General features: G+C 38.9%; 1 protein-coding gene and 1 long non-coding RNA gene across 3 annotated transcripts in view; one reads left to right on the forward strand and one right to left on the reverse strand.

The window, feature by feature from the left end:
* LOC148934701 (uncharacterized) overlaps positions 1 to 18,401 on the reverse strand; it is an 18,770-nt gene continuing 369 nt past the window's right edge. The window contains exon 2 of the long non-coding RNA XR_016141145.1: positions 1 to 1,610. This is a non-coding gene — a long non-coding RNA (uncharacterized LOC148934701). The remainder of the gene's footprint in view (positions 1,611 to 18,401) is intronic.
* The window catches only part of cysu (peroxidase homolog), a 26,455-nt gene continuing 9,682 nt past the window's right edge, over positions 1,629 to 18,401 (forward strand). The window contains exons 1-8 of one of the 2 annotated variants that reach the window (XM_011644417.3): positions 1,629 to 2,259; positions 7,286 to 7,474; positions 12,192 to 12,271; positions 12,499 to 12,592; positions 12,736 to 12,927; positions 13,042 to 13,238; positions 14,608 to 14,860; positions 16,135 to 16,280. In XM_011644417.3, the coding sequence (XP_011642719.2) occupies positions 2,249 to 2,259; positions 7,286 to 7,474; positions 12,192 to 12,271; positions 12,499 to 12,592; positions 12,736 to 12,927; positions 13,042 to 13,238; positions 14,608 to 14,860; positions 16,135 to 16,280 (1,162 nt within the window). In that variant the 5' untranslated portion in view covers positions 1,629 to 2,248. The remainder of the gene's footprint in view (positions 2,260 to 7,285; positions 7,475 to 12,191; positions 12,272 to 12,498; positions 12,593 to 12,735; positions 12,928 to 13,041; positions 13,239 to 14,607; positions 14,861 to 16,134; positions 16,281 to 18,401) is intronic. The other variant, XM_011644419.3, reaches the window with a different exon arrangement.

Genomic DNA, 18,401 nt, shown 5'->3' on the forward strand with positions numbered 1-18,401 from the left:
TTTTGTATTTTATAAGTATTTTATAAACAGGGAAGTATAACAAAAGATATTATAATGACTCTTCATTTTACTCGTTATTTACATTCTTTAACTAGAACATTCTTCTAATTAAATATTTTTAAATTATATTTAAATTGTAATTTAAATAGTAATAGTAATAGTAGTAGTAATAGTAATTTAAATTTATACTTTAAAATATTTATTTATCACTTTATAACCCATTAATCTAAATAATTCAAAGAAAATAAAAAAAGAATAAAAATTGTTATATAATTAACCATTATATAACCATCATTTAAACTAACAACTTATATTACAAATTTCATTTTTAATATAAAAAAATAAAAGTAAACACATTTTTAATCATGTAACATTTTTATTCAAGCTCGTTTACCATTGATTATTTCCATTAGATTTCTTCTTTCAATATTCCTCGGCAAACGCAAAGCGTGCAATTAAGCAACTGTAGATGGTAAATTTGTACCACCATCAGGTTGATCGTGACACCACAATTTCTTTCAATATTTTAATTCTCCCTCTCGCCGAAAAAGTCGATTAACCGTCGCAGAACAAAACTGATTTCATGGCCAAGTGAAATACACAAAACGCTTTCTCAACCCTGTTGCGTTATCATGCCGCTGGTTACTAGTTGACAACCGAACATTATCGATCATCTGGATCGCGTCTGAATATATAAAAAGAAGCGAAACTGTATGAATTAATTGTTACATAAATAAACTTATATAAATTATCCATCCATCGTTCAGGCTCTGTTATCGAACAAGCATGTACACGCGGATCAATTATGCAATTAATCATAGCATCTAGAATTTATTATTATATCTAATATGACTTTCGTAATTTATGTAATAAAACAAAATTTTCTGCGGATAACTTGTGTAACGGGTGCAAAGTCTGGCCGAAGCTCAGAAAATTTCGCGCCGCGCATCTTCGTCTACGATTTTACGACCGCCATAAAGGAAATATACCATAAAGAATGCCGCAATTCGCATTCGTGCAAGCTGCAGTGTTCGAACCCGAAAAGTTACGTAAGCTGATTTGTATGCAGATGAAATGAAGGATGATAGCAGCGGACAGCCTGTAATCGTTCCGTTCAGCTCAAAGGAAAGCATCAAATATTTAAAAAAAAAAAAAAAAAAGAAAATCTTGTGTATTGTGTAGTTTCGAGTAATGAATACATGTACGATGTTTGTCTTTCACAAGCTCATTACGATAACCCGTAATTATCGAATTTCTTGGCAAAATCTTCGATCGACATCGCACAGACATCGGAGTGATCCCGCTACGATGTTCCTCTCGAAAGTGTAAAATCGAAAGGTAAGCGAGGAAAGAAAGTATCCCCATTGTTGTCTTGATTCAGCGAATAGCACTTTCGGCGACGCGTATTTCGGAGACCGGCGGGACACAATCGATGTCTCGAATCGAGGGCAGCAGCCGTGCGGTTCGTTTAGAGAAAGGAAAGTAAGACGTGGACGGGAGCTACACCTCCTTCTCCTTTTCCTCCTCCTCCTCCTCCTCCTCCTCCTCCTCCGCCTCCTCCTTCTTCATCACGTCCGCCGCTAACTCCTCGGTGATTCTTTCTCGCTCACCTGGCGAAATACATAACGTAAGGTAAAATAACTTTCCTCCACCTCTCTCGTCTCCTCACTCAACTCTCCCTCCCGGCTCCCTCTCCCTTCTCGTTTCCTTTCCACGAGTCAGGACCGCGCTTTTAGGGAGCTTTCCACCACCAGGACGGTGCGCTTTCATAAAGTACTATGCGGCGGAAAGGCAAGACACGATCGCGAGTAGCCACATTAAGGTAGTCGAGCAGTGCGAGTCGTTCCAAAAGCAACCACCTGGGAGAGCAGGAGGACCGGGTGGTGATCGACCGCTGCAAGCTGGATTACATCCGGCAAGAAGAGTTGGTTGGTCCTACGCACGAAATACGAAGCGCTAGATCGCCGAGGAACAAATACGCGCGGTGGTGGTTACTCCCCCCTCCCCTTTCCCCTAACGCGGTCTCTCGAACGCGTGCAAAGACACACGTCGACGTCCAAATATTGTCGGTATTACATTCCGACTGTTCCCCGTTCGATTTTCTCGCTCCGTCCGTCGTGTATTGAATCACGTGTGTTGAAAGAAGTGTGCACCGAGGATCGTCGACAACCCTCGACGATAATTTCGCCGCCGCTTCTCTCGCATCGTTTCGGGCCATCATCAGCAACGTGGAGCGCGTGGCGGAAGAATGGATAACGGGTGAGCGTGACGTGTTGTAAATCGTGAGTTAAAAAAATTTGGAAATCTGAAGTAGTAAAAAAAGTACTGGAGTACTTACTGGAGTACTTTGCGGAGGAATTTTGCGCGTTCAATCCGTATCGCGCCAAAGTACCACGGGGGCTGCTGCCAACGTAGAGTGTTGCCGAAGAAATTCTGAGACTTTTATTTACATTTTCGTCGACAGAAAGGAAAAAATTATAAATGATAATGATTATTGATCTTTATTTTTTAATAATTTTAATTGATTTTTTAATAATAGCAATATATATATATATATATTAATAAAATTAATTAAGATCTAAAAAAAAATCTATCGATTTACACGCAAAACTTGGTTGATAAAGATTAACTTATATTAAAAGTAGATTAGATACTGGATCTCGCTATTGCTAATAAAGAGAGAAAACCAGTTTACTTTTTAATATTTTACCGCGCCACGAATCTATATCATTACAGTATAAATGATATGGGATGGATAGATATTACTTTACATAAGACGTAGTGCAATAACATATTAACTTCCTGTATAAGTAAAAATTATAAAATGTTTTATATATAAATATACTTTACTTTTCGCCTTTTGAAACAAGTGGATCAAGGACACGTGTCAAAGAAAGTTACACTGTCAAAATTGAGCCTGACTAATTTTTCTCTTATTTTTTTTTTTTCATATAAATTCTTACTACCACTAATCAGCATTGAAACATGATACATCGAAAAATATATTATTAAAACAATTAATATCATATATAGATATGCGTGCGTGTATCGTGTTATTATTATGTATCTTTAAATCACTTTACAATTGTCTTGTCGCTACCGAAATGAAAGCATTTGCATTAATTAATAAATCACCATGATAAATCACCTTATCAGATTTTCTAATCTCTCGGGGGAGGGGGGCTTCCTGTGAACGTGAGAAAGAAGAGTACCGCGGTCTGTCTCTTGAGAAAGATGGCTAGCTAGGAAGGAAAAAACTGCCGCGAGTAATTATGAGAACTGAGGTCGGGGCGCACAAATGGGGAGGGGGGGGGGGAGGAGATGTCTCGCAGGAAGTGCACCTTTTCGTGTCTTATTATCACCGCGGGCCGGGCGCGAATGTTACGATGAACGGTGAAAGGTGAATCCCGCGCGACGCATCGGGAAAGGAAGCGATCGAGTGGTTTATTCCGATCGACTCGGATCATGATCTCTCACGCGGCTTTATTCCTTAAGGAAGAACTCACGTTATCACGCGGGATGACGCGATCGAATGAAGGTTTCGGCGCGGCACGAAGATGACGATCGGACGTCGTCTCGAAATCCGTACGCGTCCTTCTGCAAGTATCTCGCGTTACTTTTACCCGCTTTCGAATCCTTTCACCGTGCTAGTAAATCACTCGGGTTTTTAATTGTCAAATAAGATGTATACGTATATTCATAGCCGTGCGCGGGGATTCGACAAACACTCTCGAGAAACGTGGTCGATCGCTGTCCGCCCACTTAATGGCAATCATTGTATTTATTATCGTGATGCCGCGAATACGAAGATATTAGAAGACGCGAAGTGATAGTCGACGAGCGTACAAAACGAAAGCTTTCATTACAACCTTCCGATAACGGCTAAACACTGTTTAGAATAATTCTACTTTGTTAATCTAGCCAATTGCGCAATTGCGTTCTCAATGAGTTCTTTGATTGAGCAACGTGATATCGCTTATCATCATTAGAAGCATTGTGTTCGTTAATATTTATTTCTTCTGGACACATATAAAATGCATATCTTATAATTTATAAATGTGCAATCAAGCATTTATAGCAATAATTTAAATTCTGTCATAATCTTTACTGAAATGTACTGTTATAATTATAATTTTATTATTAGCAGATATAAAATGAAAAGAAATAATAACGACGTAAAGTTTAAAGGTACATTATATCCAACGATTAAGACGTTTATAATTTTCTTATGTTCATATAAGGCATATACAAGTTAAGTTTAATTACGATCCATTTCGAAGCGGAAAAGAGAGCAATCAAAATGACTGCTTACTGAATGTAAAGTATTTACAATGTAATTATAACGTGCAATCCAGAAAATACGTGACGTGTACATGTTACATCTGTTACAGTTTTATGAAATGTCTGTGTTTATATTTATACGTATATAAAATATCTTTTGATATTTGCTACTTTATCGTCAGCGTAAAAAAGAGTTATGCAACAACAGGGAACAATTCTCTTGCGGTACTTTGTGGCTGATTTTTTTTTTAACAAATTTTCACTTTTCGTACGCTTCCTGACCACTGTTTCGCACGCTCTCCAATTGAATTTCACGCGATTACGTACGCGGAATATCAATCCGAATTCACGTAATTTATCCGGGTAAAATTGACATTTCCGCAAGAAATCAACAATAAATTGACAAGCTACTTAGCTAATCAGCCATGATCCAGTCAGCGATCACGAAAAGCAATTTCTCCAATCTTTTGTGATTTTATAAAATGTTCATTTAACAATCATGAAATGGATAAATTGTTAATTCTCTTTATAAATACATAGTTTAATTTAGAAAATGAAAACGTAACTACGTGAAGCATGCATTTTTCTCTTCCTTTGTTTCAGAAAATAACTCGGAATGACAAATATATGTATCTCATGAATAAATTATAATTTAAAATGTTAATTCTGTATTCAATTAGAGTAGAAATTTAGATTATCTTGATATAATTAATTGGTGTTAAAGCACTGCGATATGCTACAATAGTAGACGAGTAGAGAAACGTATCTTTACACTTATAAACTCATTATATTAAGTATATAAAAAGCCTTTACTGTAAACTGTAATTTATGTTAAAGGAAGAAACACATATCGACAAATATCAACCGCAGGTTGTCACTGAGAATGCAAGTAATTTCCATTAAAGACGACCGATTAAACCGTTACGTCGGTCTAATTGTAAGATTACCGAATACGCGAGGACCGGTTTATCGGGTTGCATTGCGCTTTGTGAGCCGCATGCGAGATGAGAAAAAACATAAGAGAAAACAGATAGAGAGAAAAACATAAGAGAATGCAGATAGCACCGAGTGTCGATCAAGTCTTATCTAATCATTATATGGGACGAGAGGCACTTTCATCGTCGGCAAACTATAAGACTAGCGCGAAATAACTGTCAGCCATTTCCAACGTGCCAATTTGGTCCGCAAATTAATGTAATTTCATGATAAGCGTTGGTGAATGAAGAATGGAAGTACGGCAATAATTAATCTTAGAGTATGTCTTACTTAAAGAGTTCAAGGTGATATGCTTAAATTTTTAAATCGCAGCTGCGATTGTGTATCGTCTTATTCTACATATTTTGTCCTTTTATAATATAATTTTTTTTTATTAAAAAAATTCTAAAGTATAATTCTCGAGAATACGTCATAGATATTATGTATATTGTTGTTATATATACAGTCAAGACTTTCGAAATATAAAGCTCAAAAATATGATTATATTAATAACAATGACAAAAGTAACATATTGTCAAAAAAATATTTTTACTAAAATGTGTTTATCAGATTTCTAATTTTTCCAAATATATTATCTTTTATTGTGCAGTATTAAATGTAAACAAAAAAGCGTGTAAATAAGCGCGAGTATATTTAAAGTTTAAATTTGGATGTTATAGAATATTGTAGAAATTCATTAAATGACAAAATTACAGAGGAAAAAGATCTTTTCCTTTTAAAAATTAAAAATCGATAAAACGTGACCCGCAATAAAAATACGATATGTACATACACAAAATGCATTTATGTGCATCTGCTGCCTCACATTTTTGTATGCGTGTCAATTGCACGTTTACATATGCAAACGTGTATAGCAAAGCGTGAGAATACAAAATGAAAGAGCAACTTTCCATGGACGGGCCGGAGGCATTCGCGTTCGCGACATCTCTTGTGCTAAAAGAATGGGATGGCGATTACGGAAGAACTTCGACTTTTGTATCTCGGTTTCTCCGCTCCGCTTCACAAATACACCAAATGCGGCATGTTAAAGTGAGAACGCACGGTGCGGCAGATATTATCAAGCTATTCACTATTTCTTCAAGAAAAGAAGAATTTGTTCTAACTATCACATATAATTATATTTCACACGGCCTCGATATAATAAAATAATTCTGTCGAGAAAAAGAATAATTTGCGTCGTTATTATTTATAATTTTTTATTGGATTTTTCAGATTGTAAAAATCTTCCCTTTGCGTCTACTTCTACTATTTCCAAACAATTCATTAAAAAAACCCTTATTTTATTATTTTATTTTCCTTACTTATTCTGTCACATATGATGATATTTAAATTCAAATTAAAATATGAACATGTAAAACAAAAACGTAATCTTATTTTAAGAATTTTAAGATATATTTATTTTCATAAAATATAAAATTGAAAAAACATTTTTTCAATAGGTCATTATATATTATATAGTTATATATAGTTATAATTCAATTGTATTAAATATTTTATAATCATATTTTATCAAAATTACCATTCAGGTTTACAAGCCAACCCGAGTGCGATCGAACCCAAATAGTTTATCCTTAATCTGGCATTCAATAATGCACGTGCACATTCCAATGGATATCAAGACGAATGCCCCTAATTACTCGCTCTTGCATTGATATTAGCTACTAATATCAAGACATCCGAAGCAGTAAAGTTCAAAAATATAATTTTGCCAATTAATCGCTCGTAATCTTTGTCATTTATAATAACTTTCACGACAGAATATCGTGAATTAAAAAAAAAAAGGATTAAATATCAATTAAATATTTGATTTGCTGCTTCGCTGTAATCCCGCTGTCGCCTTTCCGCTCGGGGGGGGGGGGGGGGAGGGGGGTAGATCTCCGATTAACCAGAACTGTAAAAATTCGCGCAAACCAGGTGATTTAAGGCACCGTTAAGACCGGCAGCCTCTTGTTCTGAGTATATACCCTTTGCCACGGGAAGGATAATCGCATGTGTCGGAATGTTGCAGATTCGCGATAACGCGGACGCGATCCGCGATAATCGGGCTGCTGCTGCTGCTGGCAACGGCACACAGTAACGGGCTGCAGTATCAGCCTGTCGACGCTTATGCAAACGGAGAGGAGTGCGCCTTGATCCTGGACACCCGTGGAAGAACCAGCCTTTACGACTACACCTATAATTTACTTCGCGGATCGTTGTAAGTGCTCGCATTAAGACCGAAATATGAGTCCGCGTGACGATAGCGATCTTAATTTAGCGAAAGCCAAACACAGAAGGCAGGAACTGAAGTTGTTCCTCCGAAGTGACTCCGATGATAAACTTTCGCGGAGTAAAATCATCCGCCTGTGTGAATTTTCACATCCCAAAACAGGGTTAAAGTTGAGTTTTGCGCCATTCACAGAGACACATCGAAACATACTGATAAAAAAAAAAAAAAAACATACCGATTTCGCTTTTCTCACAAAGACTTAATTCAAAGAGATTTTCTTAATTAATTTCGTTTCAATCAACTTAGAGAGTTGGGAATGTAACTTGGAATTGATTTTTTTTTTTTTTTTTGTTAGAGCGGGGCATAAATGTAAAATAATAAATTGTTTTGAAATCACAAACCGATTAATCGTGCCCGTAATAGATCCGCAATTATTGTCATATTTTACGCAATTAAATTGAAAAATTACTATCTAGCGATATGCCTCGAGAATGAAAGACAGGCGTAAATTCCTAATTATTACAAATATCTATTGTGCTAAATTTCTTTGACATTTCCCTTTAACTTTAAACATATTGCACAGACATCGCGGATATAAGAATCGTGTTCGCGTATATAAAATCACTTTCATATAATTCATCACTTACGACATGTTATTTCGACGTTATTGTATGAAAAACGTTACTTTTGTCCGGTCACTTGAAAGTTAATAATCAATTTCAATCGCCGTCATGCAAAACTGACAGTAATCCTTTAAAAGTCTATGAAGCGTAGCGCTTTCTAAATATTCGCCCAATATTTCTTGTTAACACGAAACGCGATTGAAGATCAGCACTGTACATACAAATGTCCACCACTTCTGAATCTTTTTAATTATTATCCAAGATAATCCGCGGTTATTGATAGTCATCGATCAGCCGCTTAAGCGAAATGTTACCTCTTCGGCCGATTACGAAAGTCGCCATAGGGGCCAGATGAGAGTTACATTTTATGTATGAGAATTACATTTTATGGTGGCTCGAGGATGGCTCACTCGAGGACACATTGTAGGAAATTGACTAGGAAATACACGATTATCGATTATGATTATCGATTTTCCATTATGAATCGCGTTCGCCAACCGCAAAGGAAGTGCAGCGCGCTTACGTAACGAGGTAAATCCTCACCCGGCATTCTCGAGGATTAGAGAAAGCGGGAACTTTGGCCGCCTTAGGACTTTCACTATCATCCTGCATTCCCGACCCAGGACTAAATGCGCAGGACTCCGATGCGACCTTACGGGATCTTATGTTATGCGATCTCATACGTACATTCTATCGCGGCTGCGTTCGACGCGGGTCGTCGCCGCTCACGCTTGATGACTCTATACAGATCGCGCCGCTTTTGCACAACGTCGATCGTAAAATTCAGTCCTATCCCGTCCCAGCTTTTAAAAGCGGCCATTGCCAGATCGGCATTTATGGTATTGAGCCGTAAACGCGTCATGCAACGAAACGCGGGAGTGACCGTTACGTGTCGCGGCAAACCGCGTGTTGTTCCATTCATCGCCTCGTGTAAGAAAACCGTACGGTAATAATCCTCGCGTTCGAACGCGTAATCGCGCTGAAACCCGTGATTAACTGCCGTTTCCTCGCGTCGAACGACCGACGAGACGACGGCGTTTATCGTACGAGTGCCCCGGTAAAGTGTGCTTAAAAATCGAGCCCAGCCGGGCGGCCGGGACGTCAAAGAAACGTCGCTCACGCGTGTTTACGCGCGCACACCTGCGAATTATTTACAGAGTAGAAATTCGGGAAGGAGGAAAATTTTTTTTTTTTTTTTTCGAACGGAGATGGCATGCCCGAGACGGCGGCGAAACGAGAGTTAACTCGCGCATATTCTCGTTACAGCGTACCGCGAACGCGCGCACCGCTGATCGCGCAATTAATCATAATTGATTGCGATTTTTGCAACAGTCACAAAAACTCGACCTCTTTAAAAAACACGCCGGCTCGCGAACGACGGTACAAAATGCAATTAGATTCGTATGCGCGCGAAATCCTGCCGCCGTTAATTGAGCCTTTCGCGAGGCGCGCCGCTAATGAAACACAAGGCAGTCGCGATACGATAAAATCGCTTTAAATGCCCGCATCGCCGAAGATCGTGGTAGTCGAAACTGGATTCGCTAGGAGGAGAACTAATTGGAATTACACGCCGAGTATATTATCGTCGTTCTTAATTCCGCACGAATCATCGGTAACTGCGATTGCTTTGCCGACAATGCAGCGACGTGTCGCGTTACTAATAGTTTAATCTTCATCATAATTGCGTCCTTAAAAACTTTATTGTTTGTCATACTAATACCATTGGACGATATTTTTTTGTAAAAGAACGTTTTTGAAGAGAAAAGAATTTCTAAATTCTTTGGTAAATTAATAAAATTGTCCTTTTTTTGTGGCAAATAGCTAATTGTTTATAATAAATTATAGTAATAAAGCGTATAAACCTTTGTGTTGTGTTATACGCAAATGCGAATTATTTAAAAATTAACAAATTGTATATTTTTAAGCTTGTCGTAAAACTGTTTTTTTTCTTATTGTTAATAGAAAAACTGAGATTAATAACTAATGCTTCAATTATTTCCCTCTGGTTTTTTTTCTCTTATAAAAAAAGCAAAATATAATTAATTTACAATTTTGATTTGAATTAATTGTAATTTTAAAAATAATTAAAATTTTTTAAATAATTTGCTGTACGATTCTAATAAAAATAAACATAATCCAGTATTAATACTGCCATAAAAATTCGATAAAAATCTTAGTATATAACGTGTAACAATCACATGACGTCCATTTTAGACAATCTACAATTTGCGCTAGGTTTAAGTTATAGAATTTTATTTATAATTTTTATGACATGTATTTTATACGTACTTTTTTATTTTTTGAATATTTTTCGCACTTTACGTCATACAAAATTACAAATAAAATTAAAATTGGAGTTCTTATGGGATTCTATAAGTCGTCTAAAGCGAGTTTGAGCCAGGCACATAGTTTTCATCTAGTAATCAGGAGTAAATATAGTCAGGCAAGTCGCGTGATCTGCATCGACCGTTTAGGTAGCCGGCGTGACGTCGTAACGCCGTCGCCGATTAGCGATGTCACGCACCTACTTTGAGATGGAGGCAACACCTGTGGAATGTCAAACGGGTGCCCGGGGACACGACATATAACGAGACGTCGAGTTCGCAATTGCATCGCGAAACGATACCAATTTAGAGGTTCGAAATTGCGCGTGCTGTTGACTGCAAAATTGTTGATTATCGATAACGCTAGCGACAGGGATCGCTCACGACATGACAGAATGGAAAACGGATGCGAACTGAAATGATATGCCTTCGATATATTAGTCGAGACAGAATTCGCGGCACGCGAAAAACAATATACGATAATACGAAAGCTGAACCGGGACGCGGCTGAGTACGTGATTCGTGGATTCGCGTGCCGCGCGGCCGTGACAACGCGTGATTATTAAACGCGGCGTGATTATTAAAGTACGAATTCCGTAAGCTGAAGTAATTGTAATTTATACGTATCGGAAAAAAAAGAGTTCCCCGGCTGGCGCAACCCACATTTATCACGGGGAATGGGACTGTAGCCGCCGCTCGGACCAGTTATGGTAAGTGCGTCGATGCACGACACCATTACAAAGTGCTTTCGTTATTATTACTATCGGTTGCGGCACAACGGAAACACTCAACCGCGCCGCCAATTAGACGCGAGGAGCTACGTATCTTCCCTCACATCTTCTCGATTTTGCGGCTCGCAAGTATATAACGATTAGTTGCTTAAGAAGCTAAAGAAGCTCTTAAACTCGAAGTCAGTGATTTTTACGAGAGTCGGGATCTGAAAATTAAATGAATTAAAATCCTGTTAAGTATCGTATTTGATGAATGTGGAGTTTAACTAATGTGTCAATTTTAAAGTAATAATAAATATTACTAGTTTATAATGTGTGCGTAAAAGAGAGAGAGAGAGAGAGAGAGAGAGAGAGAGAGAGAGAGAGAGAGAATAAAAAAAATAATATAAAGTTAAAATACTAAAATGCTACCTTTTGATGCAAATTAAATTTTACAATTTGTATTTCCCGAGATGATATAAAAATTCCAAGATAAAATTTATATTAATTTTCCAAAAGAGCGAGAAGCGGATAAAAAGATGGATTAAAAAATAGGAAAATGTTAATTTAAATGTATTTATGGGCGATCGACACAGTCGCAATGAGGATAAAAATAGAAGAAGGCGGAAGCTGTGGATAAAAGTGCAATGTCAACGTAGAGAAACGCGTAGAATTGAATTGGCTAACCTTCGTCGACGCAGCCACGGGCGGCACGCCAATGCCAGTATATCTCACGGCGGAAACAGGATATGAAAGTCAAATTCACTCCGCATTCAGAGGAGAGCATCTGAGATAAAATTTTGGGTTACCTTGATACGAAATATATCGCGCATACCAGATGCTCCGTGTGCGGACGTGATTTGCACGAGCGAATTCGCGCGCAAGGCTCTCTCGAGTCGGCTTCTCACCGTAAGTAGGCTGCGGTACGTTAGGCAATTAACCCTAAGGTAGGGATGCGGAAAGAGGTAGGGGAGCTGTAAATAATATATCCGCATACGTCGGTCGTGCACGCGTTAACTTTCATCCTTGTTTCTTTCGCTGCTCGCAGCCCCGCCGCGGGAGGAACCCAAACCTGCATCACGTACGACGCCGTAAATCATGCCTACGTCGAGGCGAGGAAGCGCATTAGTGAGTATATTAAATTTCATTACGAGAATTAATTGCCCGACGTTCGAGTAATTTATCAGTCGGCAGTGATCAATACGATGTCCGGGATGTCGCACGCTTAATATACGTAACGTCGTTCGCAACGTACGGCGATGCGTACATCTCTCATGCTGTATGTTTTATCTCGTTTCGTTCCGCGCGTTCTCTCCCGCTCTTCGCTTCCACACACATAACGTAATCACCCGTAGACGTCGCGAGGCCAAAGTCGGAGATGTGGCGACCGGAGGACCTGGCGACGGTCGGCGAGCTGCTTCTCGACATCTCCACGAATCTCGCGCAAACGTAAGTCTCTCCCTGGCAACGTTCGAGCCTACGCAATCTCTTTCTCCCGACTTTCCCCTCCCCCCCCTCCCCCCCCCCTGTGGGATCCGATTTCGCGTTTCTTCTTTCTCGATTTTACTTTCTAATCATTCCATTCCGGTTAGGTACGGGCTGACCTACGAGGAGGTCGAAAGGAGTCTACCGTTGATCGACACCTCGAAGACGCTGATCCGCGAGGTCTGCCCGGCCTTCCTCAGCAACGTGGAATGCAGACCGGGCAAGTACCGGCGGTACGATGGCCTCTGCACGAATTTGCAGAATCCAACCTGGGGAGCCACTTTGTCACCCTTCACGAGGTAATCGCGATAATCCCCCTCTGCCTCTCGCAGGAGAGTTTATTTGTCTCGATGCGACGCGATACGACGCAATACGACGCGACGCCGCGAATACGTCTTCTTTACATCTTGCAGATTGATGAGCCCTCAGTTCGCGGACGGCTTGACGGCGCCAAGGATATCCGTAACGGGTCATGATCTGCCATTGTCTCGGGTCGTATCGCGCACCATGCACCCAGACGAAGGTTACCACGATCACGCCGGCACAGTTATGGTGATCGCGTGGGGACAATTCATGGACCACGATTACACTTTGACTGCCACGCCTCTAGGTACATTATTCTAGAACGTAATTTTCAATACGGCACAATTTTCATCCGTCCGATTTCTTCCTCCGTGACTACTAGTGATTTTAACGCAAGATAACGATCTCTTCATCTTGGTTAATAATAAAAATTTCCGAAAATTAATAATTTCTTCGACTAAAATATGTTCATATAATTAAATAAATAAATAAATTTACAATTTTTAATTTTTAATTAAATTTAAAAAGAAATTAAATTAATGATTTTATCCTATTTTATACGATTCATGTGTTAATCATGAAACTAAATTTTAAAAAAATCTATTGTTTTATCTCATATAAAGGTAAGCATCTTTACAAATACGTTCTTTGAGAAAATAGATAAAATGTTTATGAAAGATTTTAATTATTAATTCGCCATTCGGTAAAATTTTCTCCTTTTCCAACAGGAAACATCTCGTTTAAGTTAATAGCAAATAGAGAGAAATGGTACTTAGAGAAATGATGCTCGCTACAACGTACGAATCTAATAATAGTCGACCGTGATATATAACAAATTTTAGAGAAAGCAACAGCAAAAAAACCACGACTGATTTTTCTGTCGGCTCGTATGCCATGATGATCAAAGCCCGTTGCAATCATGTAACTAGAATAGAAATTAGAAAGCGAGCCTCTCTCGAGCGTCGGCAGACTGATTGCTCAAGTTGCACCAAGGAGCAACTGTATCGAGATATTTGATACATGTGCCGCGCATCGTAGGTCGCTCGTTGGCACGTATAGGCCCTTCCACGTCGAACGTTTGCCGTATATATATGCCGAAAGGAGGGTAACTATGAGAGAAAGCGAACGATCATTACCCGGATAAACCGATCACGTGTACGTCCGTGACGTTTCCGAACGGACGCTCTTCGGCTCGGGATCGCTCGGCGCAAGTGTGTGTGTGTGTGTGTGTGTGTGTGTGTGTGTGTGTGTGTGTGTGTGTGTGTGTGTGTGTGTGTGTGTGTCACCAGAATTGGCGAGCTCATCGGCGGACTTGTAATTACGCCAATATTTTAAAATAACGCCACGCTTTACGCCAATTATCGGATCGAATTCTCGAAAGGGAGAATATAATTTAGAACCATACAACCTCCTGGACCGTGTGTCCCATGAGCGATCCCACGCGCGCGGCCATGCGGAGAGAACAATTAATCGACGTCGAGTCTCCATCTCGTCCACACGCGACCTAAGATTGCGACAGCAATCGGGAAAAACGGCTCGCGATAATGTTCCATTCAATCGCGAATGCCGATATACCCCGGCACGTCCGCCGCGCGCGCTGACCATGGGACTACGGGACACCATCGCTTTCCTTGCTGTCGTTATACCTATCTCTTCTGCCATCATCGTGTTTGCAGATCCCCTGAACCGAAACGATCCGGAAGAATGCTGCGGCCGGCCGCCACACCTGAAGAATCCCTACTGCAACGAGATCCTCATACCGGAGGATGACTATTTCTACAGGTTATTCAACGTGCAATGCATGGACTTCGTTCGTGCTTTTCCTGCCGTCCGACCTGGTTGCCGCCTCGGTTCCCGCGTGCCTTTCAATCTTCTTACCGGCGTGCTGGACGGTAACACGGTTTACGGCATCACGGAAGCTTTCGCCAGGTAAACTACAACGATTTTCGACTCAGATAATAATACACGGAAAGAACACTTTTGCTGGCAAATCTAAAAATTTGACCAGATACAGATCTGAAAATAATTTTGTTGGCCCATCAAAATTATTTTGTAAGAACACTTAAATATATAGATTAATACTGCAAAAATATTTGATCTAACAATCAATTTGAACATAATAATTTTGAAGGTCCAAAAAAATTATTTAGTAATTAAATGATTAATGTAATAAGCTGAGATAAGTTTAAAAACAGTGAGACAATAAGATGACATCGATCAGCAAACAGGATCACTTACAATTTTTTTATTTTTCTTAATTAAATTTATATTTATAAATTCGGAACAATCGCTCAATATCGTAAATTACATGCCGTTACTATTAATAGACTTCTAATAACAGCAGCTCAAAAAGCTATATTCTTAAATCGATAATCAAATCTGAAGATCGATTACATCCCCCTACTCTCTTCCTCCCTCGAGGGAGAAATTCTTCGTTTGATTATCAATTATCACATTTACTATTTCAAAATAATTATTCTCAAACATTTATGTAACGACTTAACGCAACGTAATCGATATCTAATTGAAGGAATTTAAAGCCAATTTTACGTTTAAAAATTTTTCAAGGAGAAAGTGTAATAAATCTCTTAACTTATATCTTAACATTTTATCATGACGTATAAAGTAATACAGTGACATAGAGAAATGCATCGACTGGTTATTCTCTAGGGGTGAGTAGGTAACGGATTTCGCCTTTTATGGTTCCCTGCACGTGCATTTGGCGCGAAGCGAATTTCGTTCCGCCTCAAAAATGGTACAGAAACGTGTACTTCTGTTACGTCACCGACGACAATAAATCAGTATTACGTTGTTCTGCATTTTCCACTGCAAGCACACGTGCAGGCACGTGCCCTCGTGTTCTTCGCACTTTCTACCATGTGCATGCGATTTACGAATCTCGCGGTTGCCCAATGCTCGCGATCTTCCCTCGTGACATCATAGATTGCTACATATATTTTTTATTATTTGTAAAAAAATAATATATATATATTTCTTTATCTAGCCTTTTTAAAAAATACTTTTCCTGATATTCAAAATAATTCTGAAAATATTCCATGAAACTTTTAATTTAAAAGTCATGATATAAAAAATGTTAAGACAACATTGAGAGAGAAACGGGCTATTCATTTTAATATTATTCTTTCCAAACACTTGTACATGGTGGTTTTGAAAGTTCCATTATATCTTCATTTTACTTTTAGAAAACTCCGAACGGGCTATGGTGGATTATTGCGAATGAATCCAGTCTTTTCAGAATATGGTCTGAAGGACCTATTACCACTAAAGTTGGACATTCCAGACGAAGGATGCACTCGGCCAAACAAGTCGATGTACTGCTTCGAAGCAGGCAAGTTATATTTTATACGCGTAAGAAGGATACGTAAAGTATTCCATACCGATAATGTATGATTTTTTCATATAATAAATATTAAAATTATCTTAATTAAAATTTAAATGAGGTTGCGGACTTGATTAATACTATGCATTAAAACATATTTAAATTCAAATTAAGCGTAAAAAAGTAAAATAAATAACAATAGAGACTTGATATTTTAACAAAATCTAACTTAATTATAAATGTTTATAAATATTAATTATTGAAAATTATTCATCTCAAACTCGTCAGAATCTATCTGAATTATCTGACGAATTATCTGACCGGTTTCAAAAGACCCTTCGTGATACTCCATATGATATTTCCTATTATTTTTTTCCATGTTATTGCATTGTTGTGTTCTTGCGTGTACGTGACGTATCATAGATTATAGTCGTAACAAATCAATCGGCTCGCTATTGCTTCAAGAGGCCGACTTTCGCATAATGTTAAAAGACGTATCTGTAAAAACATAGTGTAGTAGAACGCGCGGGCTATTAGCTCGATTGTATCCATTTGAATTCACAATGAGCGTACAATGCACGAGTCGTTGTAGCCCGAGTCGAATGTAGCCATAATGTAACTATTCTAATTTCCGACGATTTTTCCGCGTCCGATGATGACAAAGAACAATGGAGCGGTAAGTCACGCTCGTTTGCTGCCTTCTCGCGGCGCCGATCGCTCTCTTTTCTCTCGATGGTCGCGATCGATTCCGATCGCGATCGCCCCCGATCGATTTTGCGATCGATTTTGCACCCACCCGTCTCATTCACCCGTCCGGGAGTCATTTTCCCACGTCAATCCGTCGATCAACCCGGCGAGACCTTCCCAGCGATATGCCGAACGGTGAATCCGCCCGGCGATTTCGTGAGACAAAACAATTCGATCGCGGCGATAATTGTATGCACTTATCGCGCGCGCGCACCGATTTATTCCATAAATCATCCCAGAGAGAGATACCTGAGATACCCGAAGCCACGCCGATGCCCTGTAGATAAATCTACACCACACGTCAATCCTCGCGCGAGGTATTCGGCGGCATCACCCCCGCCCGTCGTACCCTCGTACCCTCTACTTACGTTAATCGCACGTTACGGAAAAATCAATTGCTGCGCGAGATTGCGCTGTCATTACTTAAGTTTTTTCGGAATTTCGGATGGTATGATAATTGACTTAATGCTCGCTCTTGCCATCACCGGTAGGCATCGCACTCGCACTCGTTTATCCGAGCATCGATTATCCGAGCGATAAGACGCGAGTGAGAAAGGGAACGGCTGCGACGCAAGGACGTCGACTTCTATAAAGCCGTAGAAATGTTAGAAAAAAAAAAAAAAAAAAATCGCACGCGCCGCGAGATACCTGCTTCATTCTATTTGTCTGAGCTGGAAACAAAAGTTTACACGGTTATCGGTATCGACACTTTTTTTACCTTCGTTTATTAAATCCATATATCTGCTCATTAAATTAGATTTGTCGGCCATGTGGAGATCGATAAGATAGACAAAGATGAAAATATTCGATTTCTACTTTTGTTTTCCTAGGAGAAATGCGAGAATGCAACGAATGCCTCGACGGTGAAGGTATCATATTTATACTTTATCATTCGATCATCTGTATTAAATCATCCGAGCTAATTAGAGTTGCCTGCTAATAATAGCTAATAAATTAATAAATTAACAACGGTACGTTTAATAAAAATCATAATTCACATATACTTGGCAGCACGGAATGGATTGTCATAATGCAAAAAGCATTATGCAACGGTACTTAAGAGAGCTATAACAAATCAAATCAAGGCCGATACGATCTGACAAGCGTAGATGTCCGTGCGATAACACAATTATTATTCTTTATATCTATTTCCAATACTTTCCAATTGAAATTCCTTACGTACTTCTAATATTACGCGAAGAATATTCTCTAAAGAGAGAATATTTTTCGCGTAATGTTATAAAATAGTATAAAAATAGTATAAAAATACTCAATATCTCATCATATCATTACGTAATTTGTCAGTCTCACACTATACACACACAACCTTTTTATTTTATATTACACAATTCTTCACGAGTTATGTTATACCGGATTTGTTTT

Source organism: Pogonomyrmex barbatus, unplaced genomic scaffold (assembly GCF_055798465.1).
Source record: "Pogonomyrmex barbatus isolate J1 unplaced genomic scaffold, ASM5579846v1 scaffold8, whole genome shotgun sequence".
In the NCBI taxonomy this organism is placed as follows: Eukaryota; Metazoa; Arthropoda; class Insecta; order Hymenoptera; family Formicidae; genus Pogonomyrmex; species Pogonomyrmex barbatus.